Raw genomic sequence first — 16,891 nt, 5'->3', positions numbered from 1 at the left:
CCCTGCTTATTTAACTTATGTGCAGAGGACAGCATGAGAAATGCCAGGCTGGCTGAAGCACAAGCTGGAATCAAGATTGCCAGGAGAAATATCAATAACCTCAGATATGCAGATGATACCACCTGTACGGCGAAAATCAAAGAGGAACTAAATAGCCTCTTGATGAAAGTGAAAGAGGAGAGTGAAAAAGCTGGCTTAAAGCTCAACATTCAGAAAACTAAGATCATGACATCTGATCCCATCACTTCATGGCAAATAGATGGGGAAACAGTGTCAGACTTTATTTTGGGGGGCTCCAAAATCACTGCAGATGGTGATTGCAGCCATGAAATTAAAAGATTCTTGCTCTTTGAAAGAAAAGCTATGATCAACCTAGACAGCATATTAAAAAGCAGAGACATTCTTTTACACACAAAGGTCTATTTAGTCAAAGCTATGGTTTCTCCAATGCTCACGTATGGATGTGAGAGTTGGACTATAAAGAAAGCTGAGCACCGAAGAACTGAGACTTTTGAACTGTGGCGTTGGAGAAGACTCTTGAGAGTCCGTTGGACTGCAAGGAGATCCAACCTGTCCATTCTGAAGGAGATCAGCCCTGGGATTTCTTTGGAAGGAATGATGCTAAAGGTGAAACTCCAGTACTTTGGCCACTGATGCGAAGAGCTGACTCATTGGAAAAGACTGATGCTGGGAAAGATTGAAGGCGGAAGGAGAAGGGGACGACAGAGATGAGATGGCTGAATGGCATCACTGACTCAACGGACATGAGTCTGAGCAAGCTCCAGGAGTTGGTGATGGACGGGGAAGCTTGGCGTGCTGCAGTCCATGGGGTCACAAAGAGTCGGACACGAGCAACTGAACTGAAACAAACCTTGGTTGTTTAGACGTATCACTCTTGCACGCCTAGTAAACTCTAGTGAAGTGTGAATGTAACGCTCACATGCCTGGGGAAGCCAAAATACTTTTGTGTCTCCTTTTATTGCGATACTTGCTTTATCATGGTGTCTGGAACGGAGCTTGCAGTATCTCTGAGGTCTGCCTATAAAATTAAGCTTGAATTCTCTCCTAAAATTGTAAAGAATTAAGCACGTGAACAAAAACCATAACAGTGAGCATCGTACATGGAACCTGGCACTTGGGCCAGTATTTATCTGGAGTAAGATACCCACAAAAGGTACCGCTGGACCCAACAGCCCAAGTGTTTTCCCCGCTGGTGGGCCTTACCCAGGTGCTTGCCCGCCCCTCGTGTGAGAGTGAGGGCCTGACTCCTGACCTTGTCGGTACAGGCTGTTTTCTGTCTCCTTGGGTTTTGCCATTAGGAGAATCATTAGAGCTGAGTATCAGGCATCTACTGGCCAACCTGTGAACTGCCTATTCATACCCCTCCCCCATCTTCCTGGGTTAGTCCTTCTAATTGGCTGCTGCTGCTGCTGCTAAGTCGCTGCTTCAGTCGTGTCTGACTCTGTGCGACCCCATAGACGGCAGCCCACGAGGTTCCCCAGTCCCTGGGATTCTCCAGGCAAGAATACTGGAGTGGGTTGCCATTTCCTTCTCCACTGCATGAAAGTGAAAAGTCAAAGTGAAGTTGCTCAGTCGTGTCCGACTCTTAGCGACCCCATGGACTGCAGCCCACCAGGCTCCTCCACCCATGGGATTTTCCAGGCAAGAGTACTGGAGTGGGTGCCATTGCCTTCTCCACTAATTGGCTGCAGGAGCTCCTTATTCATTCTGAATACAGACCCTTGGAGGCTAGGTGGGCTTTGACCCGGTCCAGCCCAGTGGTGGAAGCGCAGAGCCCAGGTGAGGTGGGGGTAAGAGGGATGTTCCCAGCCTCTTGCCTGATCCTGGCCACTTCCCAACTGGCCATGGCCAAGCCTGCCCCCTGGAACACCTTCCTTTTGAGATCCAAAAATCTACCTGACTCATTTCACAGGTAAGCGACTGGCGCTCGGACAGGTGCAGTCACACACAGCTGGTGAGCAGTGACTAGCACCCAGCTCATTTGGCACCAGCCTCCCCCAGGAAGCTCTGTGCCCCCGACTCCCTGCGCAGTGCGCACCCCGAACTGTGCTCCCAGGCCCAGGCCACCTGCCACCTGCCCTCTGCTCTGATGCCACGGGCCAGGCTTGCTGGCGGCAGCTGGGACTCAGGTCAGGAGGATCTCCGCGTGGTCAATGAACTCCTCTCCAGCCCCGCCCTGCACCCCTTGTCACGCTCAGCAGATGACCTTGGAAACAGAAGCCATCAAAGCAGACCTCTGACTCACCCGTGCGCTCATTGGCACCCATGCCCAACCCTACGCCGCCCAGGAAGAAGGGTCCATGCTGGAGGCTGGGGGCTCCCCTCCACGCCTGGTGGCCGTCCCCGAGGGCCTGAAGGTCCTGGCGCCACAGGTCTTTCCTGCATTGGTGTCCTGCTCACATGAGCACACAGGCACACTGCACACGGACACGTGTACACACACGTGCACACAGCACAGCCAGCCAGGACCTGGCGCACACGTGTCTGCACGTGCACCACTTATGTATTCCGTGTTCACTCTTTCATTCATTTTGGCCCAACCAGGAGACTTGTGGGATCTCGGTTCCCCTACCAGGGATGGGAACCCGGCCCACTGAGTGGAAACGCCGAGTCCAAACCACCGGACTGCCAGGGAACCCCCGTCTCTCGCATTCTTTAGCCCTGCTCACCTCCCGCCCCTTCTCCTCTGCTCCTACACATCTTTCCCAGCCCTTCCCCCAGTCCCCTCTCCACAGGCTTCTCCAGCCGCCCATGACCTTCTGGAAAGGGCACCATGACCTCCGTGTAGCCAAATCCTCCCGACCCTCTGGTGGCACTTGCCCCAGGTGGCCACTCTCTCCTCCACAGGGCGCCTGTGCCCTCCGACCCCTGACCCCTGGCGGCCTCTCCCAGCTCCTGGCTCTGCCCACCTCCTCTCCCTACCCTGTGTGCTAGGTGTCAAGCCTGGCCTCCCAACCTTCCCTCCCATGTCAGGCTTCCAGTACCTTCTCTCTATCGCCGGCCAGGGCTTCTCCCTCCACTTCCTGTTGCCATGAGACCCCCCAGAGCGGCTGACAGGCGTCTTTGGGGGCGCCCTGCTCCTCCCCACGCTTCCACGTGCTCAGCCTGACGGGGAGGCATTCTGGACTGTGCTCTCGCCCTTGGACGCTGCCCAGTTGCCCCGAGCACACACAGGATTCCCTGCTTCTGCTTCTCCCCCGTGAGCTCCCTGTCACTCACCCCAGCCACCCCTTCCCAGGCCGGTCGGCTACAGGGGCTTCCACCCTCTGCCCCTGGGGTTGGCTCCCTGCAGCCAGAGGGGCCTGAGAAAAGACCCCCAGCCCCTGCTGGGCCCCTGCTCAGAGCCCTTGCTCCCCTAGTCCTCGCACTGACCCTTGGGTCCCTCTTGACCTGGGCGCACGCGGACACCTGCCCGTGGGTGAGACAAGCTCTCCCAGGAGAGAGGGGAGTGTGTCTTGGGTCAGGTCTGATGCGAGCATGACAGGGTCAAAGGTCAAAGCCATATTTAGAAGGCTGACTGCCCACCCTCAGATCCCCTCTTAGTCTGTGGAAATTGAGCCCTCTGCCCCGGCTTGTGCCCGCTCCCCACCCCCAGGCCCTTCACTCCCCACCAAGCCCATCTGCCCTCCTGGGGAAGCTCTGTTCACAGCCCCGTCCACAGCCCGAGACGGCAGGATGCTGCTTCTCTGGGGTGGTGGGGGGACCTGCCCCCACGGCCACCCTGGACGGCTGGCAGCCGTCACAGCCCCACGGAGGCGCGGGGAAGGCGTTCACAGTAGCACCAGGGCCCCACACCCGCGCTGGGCACAGGCAGCTCTCGCCAGCAGAAGGTTCCTCTGCAGGGATGGCACGGGACCCAGAGCAACATGTACCCCAGGGGGCGAGTCTGGAAGTGACCTAGGAGAGAAAGGCAGCCTGTCGAGGCTGGTAGCTGATGGAGCTGACCAGAGGGTTACAAGGTCCGCCACCGCTGTGGGGAGTGCCAGCGCGGGGCTGGGCCGCCGGACGGGCACATCGGCCTTCAGACGTCCCCACAGGTTCATTCCTAACCGGGTTCATGGGTTCCCAGGTATTGAAAAGTTATCAATACTATTATTTATGCCTGAAATAATCCACCCCCCTCCGCCTCCAGGTCCTCGGGACAAACCCCAGCTCCTCGTCCTGGCCTTCAAGGCCTTAGGATCCCCTCCCGCTGCCCTCTGCAGCTGCCCTCAGTCACGGCCGACCTTTGCCCCGGTTGTGTCCTGACCAGGATCACCTTTCCTCTGCCTCACCTGGTCTTTCTGGCTAAGTTCATTTCTGAAGGCAGCTTCTAAGTAGCAACGGGGCCAGATTTTATGTTGAGAGAGGCCTTCAAAAAGGCTCTTTCCCTTTAGGAAAGCCAGCAGCAAGCAGTGGGGAGGGCAAGTCGAAGCAGAGGGCCAAGGGGGCTGGGGGTGGAGAGACAGTTGCCCAGAGGCCAGCTGCACAGCAGACACCTACAGCCGATGCCCCTTCACCCTCAGCCCACTGGTGGCCGTGGAGACGGTGTGAGGTCTCACCTATAGCCCTTGAGGAGCAGCCTGGGCACGTGGGAGCTGTGTGGTTAGTGTCTTGAACCACAGGGAGTTCAGTTGGGACACCACCTCCCTAGCTTGTTTCCCAGGGCCTGGGGGTATGAAAGGCCAAATGTCAACCCCAGAATTTCTATCTGCTTTGCTCTTCCTAGTGGCTCAGAGGGTAAAGCGTCTGCCTGCAGTGCAGGAGACCTGGGTTCGATCCCTGGGTTGGGAAGATCTCCTGGAGAAGGAAATGGCAACCCACTCCAGTACTCTTGCCTGGAAAATCCCATGGACGGAGAAGTCTGGTAGGCTACAGTCCATGGGGTCGCAAAGAGTCGGACACGACTGTGCGATTTCACTTCACTTTGTCCTCCGTCAGAAACATCAGCAACCTGACAGCTGAGAGAAAATGTAGGAGACTGAGGCCTGGAGAGGGGAGGACACAGTGAGAGGTGAGGCGGGGCAGAGGCGGAGCCTGGACTCCCAGCCCGGTGCTCCCCGGACCCCAACCGTGGTCCACGGCCATCTCTGTTCATCTGGTGCTGATCAGGGCTGCCCAGGTGGCACCAGTGGTAAAGAATCTGCCTGTCAGTGCAGGAGATGCAAAAGACATAGGTTCGATCCCTGGGTTGGGAAGATCCCGTGGAGTAGGTAGGATATGGCACCCCACTGCAGTATTCTTGCCTGGAAAATTCAATGGACAGAAGAGCCTGTCAGGCTACAGTCCATGTGGCGGCAGAGAGTCGGACATGACTGAGCAGGCACCATCATGGATCCCCGCCCCCACCTCCCCTCAAGGTATGGTAAGGCCTGCAGGGCCTTGTTGCACTAAGGTAGGCAGCAGTTTGGGTGGCAGGGTCTGGTGGGATCTTGGGCATGCGTGTGCTACTTGTAGAAAGGCCAGGTGGGCAGGGCCCCTTCAATCATAAATGTCTGAAGAAAAGAAACACGTGTCTAGCTTCCCTTTTGTGTGTTCCTCACTTGAAGGACCGATGCTGAAGCTGAAGCTCCAATACTTTGGCCACCTGATGAGAAGAGCTGACTTATTAGAAAAGACCCTGATGCTGGGAAAGACTGAGGGCAGGAGGAGAAGGGGACGACAGAGGAAGAGATTGTTGGATGGCATCACCGACTCGATGGGCTTGAGTTTGAACAAGTTCCGGGAGATGGTGAAGGACAGGGAAGCCCAGAGTGTGGCCGTCCACAGGGTCGCAAAGTCGGACAAGACTGAGCGACTGGACAACAACAACGCATGAAGGTCACCTCCCTGTGAGACCCGATTTCATGGTTGGTGAATCAGGGGTCATAATTCCCACCGCCACTGGCTGTGGAAATGAAATCAAGCGTGTTTAGCACAGAGATTGGTGCAGCTAGGCGCTGATAAGTGACTGTTTGCATCCGGTTCACCATCCATTCCCTGGGAAAGTCAGCCTGGAGCAGGGGCTCCAGATGCCCGGACCCTCTGGGGCAGAACGCGGCCGGGGACCCTTAGGGGTCACAACCCCTTCCCCCTCCACGTGCGGTCCCGGGAAAACAGTCCCGGAGGTCATCCCCAAGGTCACAGAGGGTCAGTGCAAAGGGGACGTGGAAGACGTCTCGTGGGGTGCCGAGGAGAGTCACGCTCGACGGAGCCCGGGCGCCTGAGTGCGAGCACAGACTCGCTGAGCGGAGGCACCGCAGGCCGAGGGGCCCTCCCGGCGCGGGTGGCCAGCCGCCGGGAGCCGGGAGCCCTTCTCCGCCAGCCACTCGGGTTTCCGGGAGCCCCGCCCCGCTCGCTCCCATCGCGGCCCCGCCCCCCGTGCGCCCGCAAGTTTCTCCCAACTTTTCCGCGGGTCCCCCCGGGTGCCCCGCCCGCCGGCCGGTGACGTAACAATGGTGCAGCGCGGTGGCCAATAGGCGCCGGCGGAGGCCGGCGGCGCGGGCCAATGGCGGCGGCGGGCGGCCCAGCGGTCCTGCCCGGCCCGGGCCGCACTGCGCCGCCCGCCGCCCGCCCGCCCGCCGCCGGCGCCGGCACCGCAGCCCAGCGATCCGGCAGCGGCGGCTCAGAGCGCGGCTGAGGCGGGCGCGGGCGGCGGCGGCGGCCTCCCGTCCGTCTGTCCTGGGAGCTTCGCCTGCGCACGGACCCGCGGGGAGACGGCGCGCGCTCCCGCCCGCCGCGGGGGCGGGGACGCCAGGCTCGCGGCCCCTCCAGCCCCCAAGGTGAGTCCCCCTTCCTCGGCCCGCTCGGCGTGCGGCTCCCGCCCCAGGCGCGACTCCCTGGCCACCGCCCCCCCCCATTCTCCCTGGACACACGCTCACGCAGGTGCAGCCCTCGCTGCGCCGGCCACTGGCCTGCAGATACTCTGGCCTCGCCCCCCCGCGACCCGGGGTCCGGCCGTGCGGCCGGTGGGGTCCGGGGCGGAGCTGGCGGGCGGCCCTGGGCGCGCGGCCTTGCCCTCGGTGGCCCAGCCCCCACCCCCCATTCACTGAGCCGCGACCGTGACTCGCTGCCCAGTGACGTGAGGCCGGCCCAACTTTACGTAACCCGCCCGGCGCCCAGTGTCCACACAGGGTACACCCGGGGTGCGGAGGCCCCGGCGTGGGGCGCCGCTTTCCAGTCACGGTGCCCCCTTAAAGGGCGCTGTGGCTCCAGCTCCCCTCCGCCCCCTGCCCCGTGCCCGTCTCTGTAACTTAAGTTACCCGGTGTGTGTGGACTCAGCCTACCCGCTGACCCAGGGCCCTTGTGACCCAAGGGCTTACCCTTGACAAAATGCGGTGGGGAGCTGGGGCCAGGGGCTGGAAGTCAGGGCTCAGGTTGGTTGGTGCAGGGGGCTTTGGGGACAAGGTTAGGGCTCAAGCTGGGTTTCCGGTGGGTTGGCGGGTCCCCCCACTTCTGGAATGAGCCCGAAATACGAGGTAGGAGATCTTGGGTCCAGGCCTGGCTCTGCCATGACTTGCCGGCTGACCTTGGACAAGTTTGTCCCTTGCTGGAAAGTGGGATGCCAAGCCCTGCTTCGTCCAGCCTCTGGGAAGACCAAGGGAGCTAGCAGACCTGGGGCGGGGTCTGCAGGCCCTGAAGAGTGTACACACCGGTCTCTTGGTTGATTTCATCCCCCTGCCTCCTCGCGGGAGCTTGGGGCGGGGACGGCACGGAAACACCATGTTTGGGTGGAAGGCTGGAGGCCCCCCTCCCTGCTGTGGCTCCCAGCCTGCCTTCCCTCTTTCTTACAGATGAGGAAGCTGAGGCTCAGAGGACAGTGATACACCCACCTGCACAGAACTTGGTCATTGCGGTGCACTAACCAGGTAGGTCTGAGTCAGGAGCTCTGCCCCTGGGCAGGGTCTCCTAGCTGCAGACAGGGGTCAGATGGCAGGGTCAAGGTTAGATGGAGTTGGGGAGAGGGAGTTTGGGCTACAGAAAGGGTTTGGTTCAGCTTGAGATGTGAGATGCAGCTCTCCTACACCCCCACCCCCGACCTGGCTTTTTCCTTAATTGGGGTTGGGTGCAGCTGCCGCAGGTGGGAGCAGGAACTCTTCTGGCGGGTCCCTGGGCTGGAGGGGGTGTGAGGTTTCAGTGTGGTCTTGGCAACGGTAGGTGGGGGGCTATGAGGGCAGAGGCAGGGGAAGGGGGTCCTTAGTCGAGGTACCAGATAAGGAGACGATCTCAGGGAGGGCCACCGTCTGCCGCTAGATCCAGGATGTGGGAGGTGGTTCAGGGCCTGGAAGAGAAGCGAGCTGTTGAGGAGTGACTGGGACAGCCCGTCGGAGGCTGGGGGTGGGCGGGGGAGGCCGGTACCAGACAGGCCCAGCCAGGTGGGGAGGCGTGGGGGGCTTCGACAGGAGACCCCCCCCCTCCCGCCTGGATCCTCGACCCTCACTGGACCTCTCTGCTCGCAGGTGGTCGGCCCCCGGGGGCCCATGCCGTGAGGTGAGGACGCCCAGCCAGCATGCCGTGGGACGCGCGACTGCCGGGGGGCGGCGCGGAAGGCGGGCCCGAGGGCGCGGGGGCGGCGCGCTCTAGGGCACAGAAGCAGTGCCGCAAGTCGTCGTTCGCCTTCTACCAGGCCGTGCGCGACCTGCTGCCCGTCTGGCTGCTGGAGGACATGCGCGCCAGCGAGGCCTTCCACTGGGACGAGCGCGGCCGTGCTGCCGCCTACTCGCCGTCCGAGGCGCTGCTCTACGCGCTCGTGCACGACCACCAGGGGTACGCGCACTACCTGCTGGCCACCTTCCCGCGGCGCGCGCTCGCGCCTCCGAGCGCTGGCTTCCGCTGCTGCGCGGCGCCGGGGCCGCACGTGGCGCTGGCCGTGCGCTACAACCGCGTGGGCATTCTGCGCCGCATCCTGCGCACCGTGCGCGACTTCCCGGCCGAGGAGCGCGCGCGCCTGCTCGACCGGCGCGGCTGCAGCCGCGTGGAGGGTGGTGGCACGGCGCTGCACGTGGCCTGCGAGCTGGTGCGCCCCGAGTGCCTCTTCCTGCTGCTCGGCCACGGCGCCTCGCCCGGCCTGCGCGATGGCGGCGGCCTAACGCCGCTCGAGCTGCTGCTGCGCCAGCTGGGCCGCGACGCCGGGGCTGCTGCCCCTGCGGCCTCCGGGGCGCCCGCGCCGCCGCTTGGGGAGCCGCGCCAGCGCCGCCTGCTGCTGCTCGACCTGCTGGCGCTGTACACGCCCGCGGACGCCGCCGGCCCGGCCCGCCGCGAGCTGCTGGGCGACCGGCCACGCTGGCGGCGGCTGCTGGGTGAGGAGAAGTTCCAGTGGCTGGCGGGCCTCGCGCCGCCCTCGCTCTTCGCGCGCGCCATGCAGGTGCTGGTCACCGCCATCTCACCCGGCCGCTTCCCCGAGGCCCTGGATGAGCTGCCGCTGCCGCCCTTCCTGCAGCCGCTGGACCTCACGGGCAAGGGCTAGAGCGCGCTCCAGACCCTGGACTTTTGGAGCATACAATTTTTAAGAGCGTTGTACCTGGCACTTTACATATATTGTTTCTGGACGGCAGAACCTCTGTTTTCGTCTGTTGGCGTGCTTCGGGGGGCCAGGACAGGATGGGCAGGCGAGCCGTGAGCTGCGGCTTCCGGATGCGGCCGCGCTCAGCTCCACACCTCCCTGGGTGCGTGGAGCGGGGCTGCGAGGTCAGGCAACTTCTGAGAGCCGGGCCCTGTCCTCAGCTCCCTGCGCAGACCCGAGGACCGGAGCCCCGCCTTGATTTAGAGCCTCCGGAAGGTGTTCCAGAGGGAGAGACAGCTGAGCGGAGGAGGAGTTGGGCAGGTGCTGGGGGCCGGCTTGTGCAAAGGCCTGGAGGCTGAGGGAACCGCCGTGGGGGCGCTGGCTGGAGGGCCTCTACCCCGGCAGCAAGAGGGGCCTCGCCAGCTGCCCTGTGGGCTCGGGCTTGGGCTCGGGTTCTTAGAGCTGAGGACGGAGAAGGGCCTGCGCGCCAGGTGGTGGGGCCAGGACCCAGGCCGTGCCTCCTGTTCCTCCCCACCCCACCCTGGCCACTGCCCCTCCTTGGGTATCGCTGGCGCTCTTCCCACCCACACAGGCCTAGGCCTGGACTCGCCCTCTTGTCCCTTTTTCTTTCCTCTGGCAGTTGGTGTCGGGGCCCCTGCTTCTCACCTCTGTTCTGGTGGATGCAGCTGCTTGGGGCCCCTGGCTCCAGCCTCCCCTCACCTGGGGTTAGATGTGCCTTCTTCCAGGCCTGCCGCTTGCCCTGGGCATGGGCTCCGAGGACCCAGCCCCCGATGCTCGATGGCACCTGTGGGTGCTGGCAACACCCTGTGGGCAAGCTCTCCTGCCTCAGCCGGTAGAGCTGGTTTCTGCTGGAAGGGTTTGAAGATGGAGACTTGTCAGCAGATGTTACCATAACCCTTAAGGATCAAGGGAAAGCAGCGTCCATGCCTGGAGGAGTGTTGGGATCAGGGATGATGGCCAGGTTGTTGCGCCTGGGAGTTCTGCAGGGCAGTGAAATTCAACCCATGCCTGCTGGGCTGGAGAGCCACGGTGTGCTGCCAGGAGTCGAGGGCTCAGGAGCTGCCTGATGACCTCTGACTGCTCAGCCAGGGGTGCCCACTCCCCACCTTGCCCCTGGTGTCCCTGAGGGGAGCCTGGCTGGGGGTGGAAGAGGCTTGGGGGCTGGTGGCAGTGCCAGGGTGGTGGCCATGGGAGGAGAGGGGTGGGGTGGGAGTGCCCTGGTTCTGGTCTGTATCTGCCACTTCTTCGCAGGATGACTTTGGGCACATCCCTGCCTTGGGCCTCAGTGTCCCTGACTGCCCTCAGAGGGGTTTTGGAGCATCTCCAAGCTCCCTACCTAAAAGGATGTTTCTGGGAAATGTAGGGTGGGCAGGAGCACAGCCCTATGGGGGAGGGGACAGTGGGGGTCAGTTCTGCCCAGTGCTGACCCTAGATTCTGGGTGGGGGTGAGGGTGCCTCCCTTCCCACTGTGTGTCCTGGCCCAGTTAAACAGACTTTCTGAACCTTGACACTTGGCGGGCAGTGGATACTAACATCTCTTCTACCTTAAAGTGTGGGGCATCAGGAGCCCCGGGGTATGAAGGCAGGGAATGTGTTGCTGGGGAGGCACGCTCCTTGGAGGGGATGGCGAATGCAGACCACGTGCTGTGGCTCCTAGGGGCCGGGCTTGGGAGGCGCTGGGGACTCAGGGCGCCCTTGTGCCCTGGAGCTGCTGCCTGCAGAGAGCCCAGGCACGTGCAAGGCGTGCAGACTTGCCCTCGTGTCTCCCTGCTCCCAGCTCTGGCCCCTGTGGGCTGAGCCCTCCTGGCCCGAGGCCCAGGGCTAGGCCCTCACTCGCTTCCCCACTAGACCTACAGCTGCCCCGTTGGTGACAAACTCCTTTGAGCTCCCTGGGCTGAGGATGGGGTGATACAGGGTTGGGCGGGCTCCCTGGTGGGGACCCCACAGAATCCATTGTCCAGTGAGCAGGAGGTGGCCCTTGGGAAGCTCCTTGTGTGCAGGGCAGGATCCGGGCAGGAGTTGTGGGCACCAGAGCGGGGGTGGGGGTGGGGGGTCCAGCCAGAGCCTAGCTTCATAGCTTAGGGGGTGGAGGGCAATGGGGGTGTCCTCGCTGTGGCTGGGCGGGACAGGGAGCCGCCAGAAGGCCGAGGACACCCTGTGGAAGCAGAGTGGGGCCTGATTCCTGGCGCAGCTCCTGCGGAAACTGGGGCTACCTGGCTCAGGGCGCCCTGGTGTCAGTGAGTGCAAAGAACCAGAGCCCAGCACGGGGCTATCTGGTCTCGGGGATATCTGGTTGCTGCCGCTGGCCAGCGCGAGGGCAGCTGGGTTCCGGTGCTCGTCTTATCGCTCCCCGGGGCCCTCCAGCTCCTGCAGGGGCCCCTCCCCAGCCCCATCACCACCGCCCTGGCAATGAGCCTGGGGGCCTGGAGGGGGTCAGAGGCAGCCGGGAGATGCGGCTCTCGGCTGTTGGCAGGTGGCCTTGGTGGCTTCTCACAGGCAACGGCTCTGCCTGGAGCAAGGCCCATGTCTCTGGGCCAGAGTTCCTCTGTCCGCTTCCTTCATTCCACGGACCTTGTCTAAGGAAACCTGGCATTGACCAGATTGCCTCCAGCATGCCCACCCCTGGGGCCTGGTGAACTCCCAACAGGAGAGCTCTGGGGCCAGAATCTGGGCACCCCAGATGCCCGTTGGGGAGGTGCTGTGACTTGTTCCTGGAGCCTGGGACACACGGCCCTGAACCGCGCCCCACTTCGGCGGTGGCGACACAACCCCGCGCTGAGGCCTTGCTTCACCTCCTCGTGTGCTGACCTCCCATCACTACCTCGATTTCCCCACTGATCTCCTTTCCTCCTGATTTCTTCAACCTTCAAATATTGTCCTGAGAGCAGTTTTCCCCAGTCCTGTTCAGAACAAGGATGCCTCCTGAAAGGCGAATGTGGGGTTAGGGGAAGGCAGTGGAGAACCAGCTTCTGCTCCAGGAGACCGAGTGGATGTGGGGACTGGTTTTGTCCCACTCCGTTTTAAAACTGAGGCATGACTGACATGTAGTAAGTGCAGACTTCAGTTGTGTGGTTTGAGGAGTTAGCCCCCTGTCAGTACATGTGTAACCACCCCAGTCAAGACAGAGGTGAAGAGATGTCTATCTTCAGTGTTCTTTTTAGGCCATGCCTTGTGGCTTAGGGGCATCTTAGTCCCCCCCCCCCCCAGCCCCCCAGGGATGGAACCTGGGCCCTGGCACAGGAAGCCTGGAGTCCTGCAGCCCTAACCACTGGACTGCCAGGGGATTCCTGTATCTTCAGTGACTTTTTAAAAAGAATTTCTGCTTATAGATGCTGGCTCACGGTAGAACACTCAAACTGTGCTTGGGAACCCCAGGGCAGGATGGATCAGAGCCCTGACCACGCAGCTCCCAAGTAAAGGGGCCGCCGGCCTGTGGGCCCCCCACCACCCAGGCGACTGCTGCGTGCATTTTAGTGTCCTCTAGCTTTTTTCTATGCACTTATATACATGTGCTAAGATTTTTTTCTATGGTTATTTCTTATGTACAGATTGGACATCAGATCAAATTGAGTATTTAAAAACTTACTGTAGAATAAGCATTTCCATATGTTGTAAAACATTGTGTAAAACAGCCTCTGGTGTTTATTTTGTGATTATTTAATTCATCTAGTATTGGTATGATAAGGAGTTGACGTTAGAGAGAACTGAGTCTTTAAAATGTAAATTTTATTTTTGGAATAAATAATACATTTACATGGCTCAAATTCGAAAGATACAAAAATGTACACACTATAGGCGACCACCAGCCACCAAGGCCAGCTGTGTGTGTAGTGTCTGCCCCTCCTGTGTGCCCTGGAATTACTATGAAAGGTTTCAAACCCACCAGAAGGCAGAAGAGAGCAACGCGAACGTTGTGTTATCTTCCTGTGTAGGAAGTCCTACAAAGCCACATTCTCCTTACCACACCCCAGAGATTTAGCGATGATACAGTAAACGGCCTGAGAGGCTGCTCAGCACAGATTTCCTCCAGGGCACACGGTTTTAACAGCTGCAAACTGTTTCACGAGAGGAATGTTCCCAAAGGTCAGCTGCTGTTGGTCAGCTGTTTTTAGCGTTTCACAATTACTGCGGATGCTGCTGGGGTGTGCCTGACTTAGGGTTTGCTCTTGAGGACAGGTTTCTAGAAGTAGGGATTTCAGGGTGTGAGGGCCGAAGGCTGCTGCCGGCTCCACGTGCACCCTGGGGGGTCAGAAGGCAGTGCCCTTTCGCCTGTTTACAGGTGCGTCTCAGCTGTTCCTCTGACTTGCTGCAATTTTTTCCCCTTTTAGTTTTATGGGTTTTTAAAAAGTATAAGATTGTTATAATTTGAAGAAATTAATTGAAATAATACACTATTTTCCTCTGACTTTCCCCACCACTTTGGGGTTTAGAAAGCGCTTGCCATCCAGAAGTCAGCTACTGTCCTTTGTCCCCTGGTTTTAAGGTTCTCTCGTCCACTTGGTATCTGCTTCACCGGAGCGGTCAGGCTGAGGTCCACGCCAGCCCGCAGTCTCCCACCTCCATCTGGCTAACTCCCCATGGTCCTTGCTGGGCTGCCTGATGTCACTGCCCACCCACCTACAGCCCGTCATCACCCGGCACCGCTCACCTGTTTCTTCCCAGCACAGGCCTGGAGCCCCCGGAGCTGGGTCCAATCCCAGCACGCTGTGCTGCCTCGAGCAACTTACTTTCCCTTGCCGGGTCTCACTGGAGCCCCAGTGAGCTAGGAGACCCTCGGGGCAAGTCTGTGGGCACAAACGTTATTTTACGGAGTCTTCCCTGCCTCCCCCAACAGAAAGAATCCCAGTGGGGAGTCTGACAGAGGGATTGAACGCCGTAAGTGCCTTGGAAAGGACTGGCATCTTTGCCTGGTGTCTGTGGCCTTCCCCGGAACGCTGGCCACGCGCTCTCGGAGTCTCACGCAAGGCCCAGCCGGCTCTTGCCCCAGTCTGGCGTGTCTCATTCAGGTCATTTGCTGGCACGCGGCTGGCCGTCCTGCTGTGTCATGAACACGATCTTTCTCCACCTGCTGGTTTCCACCAGGGCACTTCTGGTATCTGGTTTTGGATCGTGGGTGGAGATTCAGGCCCATGGTCTTGCCCCCAGGGGCACCTCTTGAGTGACATTCCCCCAGGACCGCCCCCGCGCACACCCTCCTGGCGGGGAGCTGGGCCAGGAACGCCAGCAGCAGAGTTCCGGTGGCACCGGCGGGAACAGCCTGCACGAGCGCCACTCAAGGCAGCTTCTCCCCTTCAGACGTCAGACTGCACTGGGCGGGGAGAGGTCGAGTTTATTGCACTGTCTCAAAGCACAACTGAAAAACCAGAAAGGAAATTCGTACAAAGCACTGAAGTGAAAGTATTAAACCAGACGGGGGCTCACTGCCCTGAAGTCCCGCGGGTTCAGCAGAGCCGAGCGGGAGAGGGGCCGCGCAAGGCACAGCGGGCGCGGGACAGGGGCCTCCGCTGTCGGCACGCGTGAAGCGCTGGCCGGGTGAGGTGCGAGGTGCAGGCGGGCATTGCGACTGCTCGTCCTGGCTGGGTCCTGCCACAGAGTGCTACTTCCCGCTTTTCACCTGTGGTCCACGGGCTCTCGGACACAGTTGCCTAGTAGAAAACAGGCATCGAGTAACAGGGTCCCGCGCCAAGGGCAGGCTAAAAAAAGCAGCTCAGCCGGAGTCCTGCCAGGGCGGCGCTGGCTGCCGCTCAGAGCCGGGCGACGCGAGTGGGCCCCGCGGGCCGAGGCCCCGGACTGAAGTCTGACGTGGCCACACGCAGCAACGGACCACACAGGCACCAGCTGCGGCCCTGTGAAGGCATCTACCCTCCCGAGGCGGATGCCCGCTGACGGAGGCTGCCCTGCCCGGGGAGGACACGCAGCGGACAGCGCGGGCTCAGGACAGACCACGTGAAGAGGCGAGGCCTTCCACTGGGTCCAGAAAATACATTTCAAACGTGTAAGATCGGACTTCAGATGAGGTATCTCATGTAGGTTTGTAATACAACAAACAAAAGGCAATCACTAGGGGGTTCGCCTCTGAGGTGCCCGGGTTCTGCGATGCCCCAGCAGCGCGGGCTGTCACTGAGGCGTTCCTGCGCCACAGCGGGGCTCAGGCCGCACTGCCGGCCGCGCCGCCTGGGATGCACGCGCACACGTCACTGCCAGTTCCGTTCGCCCACCGGCCTTTATTGTTCCGGCTGAGCTGTCTGCCGGGGAGGGCCAGGGCCCAAGGCGGGGGGTGTGTGTGTGCGCGCGCACGTGCGTGCGTGCGTGCATGTGCCCCCATCCTGGCACAGCTGGCGTCCCATCCAGCGGGTCCGCAGGGAACGTGTGCCGGGACCCGCGTCTCAGAGGCGGCGGGGCCCCGGCGGGAGTGCGCTCGGGAGAGGGCAGCGCTGACCCGGGCTGGGGCCGCGGCGCACGGCGGGGAACTAGCACACGCGACCGCAGCAGCCGCCGGCCCCAGCGGGGAGCCCAGAGGCCCTGCTGCTGCGGCGACGGCTCGACTCTCGGCTGAGGCTGTGGGTTCCGGGACGAGACGCAGACGAACACGGATGAAAGCAAGAGTGGGCCGTCCGACCTGGCTAGACGTGTCTGACGGGGGCTGGCGAGGTGTGTCTGGGGCGAGTGACTCCGAGGCCGACTGTGTCCCCACTCGGGACCTGGCGTCTGCCCTCCTGGGAGCCTCTTCAGATGACCTCCCACTCGTCCTCCAGGTCCTCGGGGTGGGGGGTGGCGGCGTGGCTGCCCTGGGCCCCATGCGAGTGGCTGAACGTCCTCGTCAGCCGCTGGAGGAGGTAGCCGGGCGGGCCCACTGCCCACAGCTCGTCTGACGAGGTCACTGCGGGCGAGAGCCGGCCATACACGGTTACTCCCCAGCCGGGGCTCCACGACTGCAGGCACTGCCTAGGGGTGGCCCCGGGCACCCCTCAACCTGCGCCGTGGCCGCCTCGGCCTCCAGCGGGTGGGCCTGCGGCCCGTCCTCTTCCTGGGAGACGACCCTGGCAGAGTCCGGGTGCCGGGCGTCTGCCAGGCGTGCCGCTGGGATGGGTCTCGTTTGGGAGAGCCAGCCTAGTGGGAGCAGCCCCCCTGCACCACCCCCGGCACCCTGGCGCCCAGCACCTGCCTGTGACACACGTCACGTTCCCAGGGATCTTCTTCCAGTAGTCCCCAGCAGGGTTCTTGTCGGTGACGCCGTACCGGCGGGCGAGGTCCCCGTTGGGGCACCGGGCCCACACGGTCCTGGTGCTCAGGGCCAGCTGGCAGGCCTGCAGCCCTGCAGGCAAATGGGGCGTGTGTCTGTCCTCAGACCCGGGGTGCAGCAGGGATGGGCCGACCCTCCCCGAGAGC

The 16,891-nt window shown here is 61.6% G+C and overlaps 2 protein-coding genes across 9 annotated transcripts in view; one reads left to right on the top strand and one right to left on the bottom strand.

Moving 5' to 3' along the window:
* Positions 1–6,565: 6,565 nt before the first annotated feature.
* On the top strand, positions 6,566–9,535 carry ANKRD9 (ankyrin repeat domain 9). 4 transcript variants are annotated; one of them, XM_042235529.2, is made up of 4 exons: positions 6,566–6,761; positions 7,773–7,847; positions 8,439–8,469; positions 8,606–9,535. In XM_042235529.2, the coding sequence occupies exon 4, from the start codon at positions 8,645–8,647 to the stop codon at positions 9,443–9,445; it is 801 nt and encodes a 266-aa protein (XP_042091463.1). In that variant the 5' UTR covers positions 6,566–6,761; positions 7,773–7,847; positions 8,439–8,469; positions 8,606–8,644; the 3' UTR covers positions 9,446–9,535. The 4 variants fall into 4 exon arrangements, with proteins under 4 accessions (XP_042091463.1, XP_027813232.1, XP_060257463.1 ...); XM_060401480.1 differs by lacking the exon at positions 6,566–6,761 and adding an exon at positions 7,100–7,355; XM_027957431.3 differs by having other exon boundaries at positions 8,439–9,535.
* A 3,672-nt stretch (positions 9,536–13,207) lies between these two features.
* TECPR2 (tectonin beta-propeller repeat containing 2) overlaps positions 13,208–16,891 on the bottom strand; it is a 100,517-nt gene continuing 96,833 nt past the window's right edge. For all 5 annotated transcript variants that reach the window (XM_042235524.1, XM_042235526.1, XM_042235527.1 and 2 more), the window contains exons 19-20: positions 16,668–16,817; positions 13,208–16,382 (exon numbers count right to left, since the gene is read on the bottom strand). In XM_042235524.1, coding sequence (XP_042091458.1) covers positions 16,231–16,382; positions 16,668–16,817 — 302 coding nt within the window. In that variant the 3' untranslated portion in view covers positions 13,208–16,230. The remainder of the gene's footprint in view (positions 16,383–16,667; positions 16,818–16,891) is intronic.

The sequence above is a fragment of the Ovis aries genome, chromosome 18 (genome assembly GCF_016772045.2).
Source record: "Ovis aries strain OAR_USU_Benz2616 breed Rambouillet chromosome 18, ARS-UI_Ramb_v3.0, whole genome shotgun sequence".
In the NCBI taxonomy this organism is placed as follows: Eukaryota; Metazoa; Chordata; class Mammalia; order Artiodactyla; family Bovidae; genus Ovis; species Ovis aries.
The sequence above is the reverse complement of the archived record's forward strand: the minus strand, read 5'-3'. Positions and strand labels throughout refer to the sequence as shown.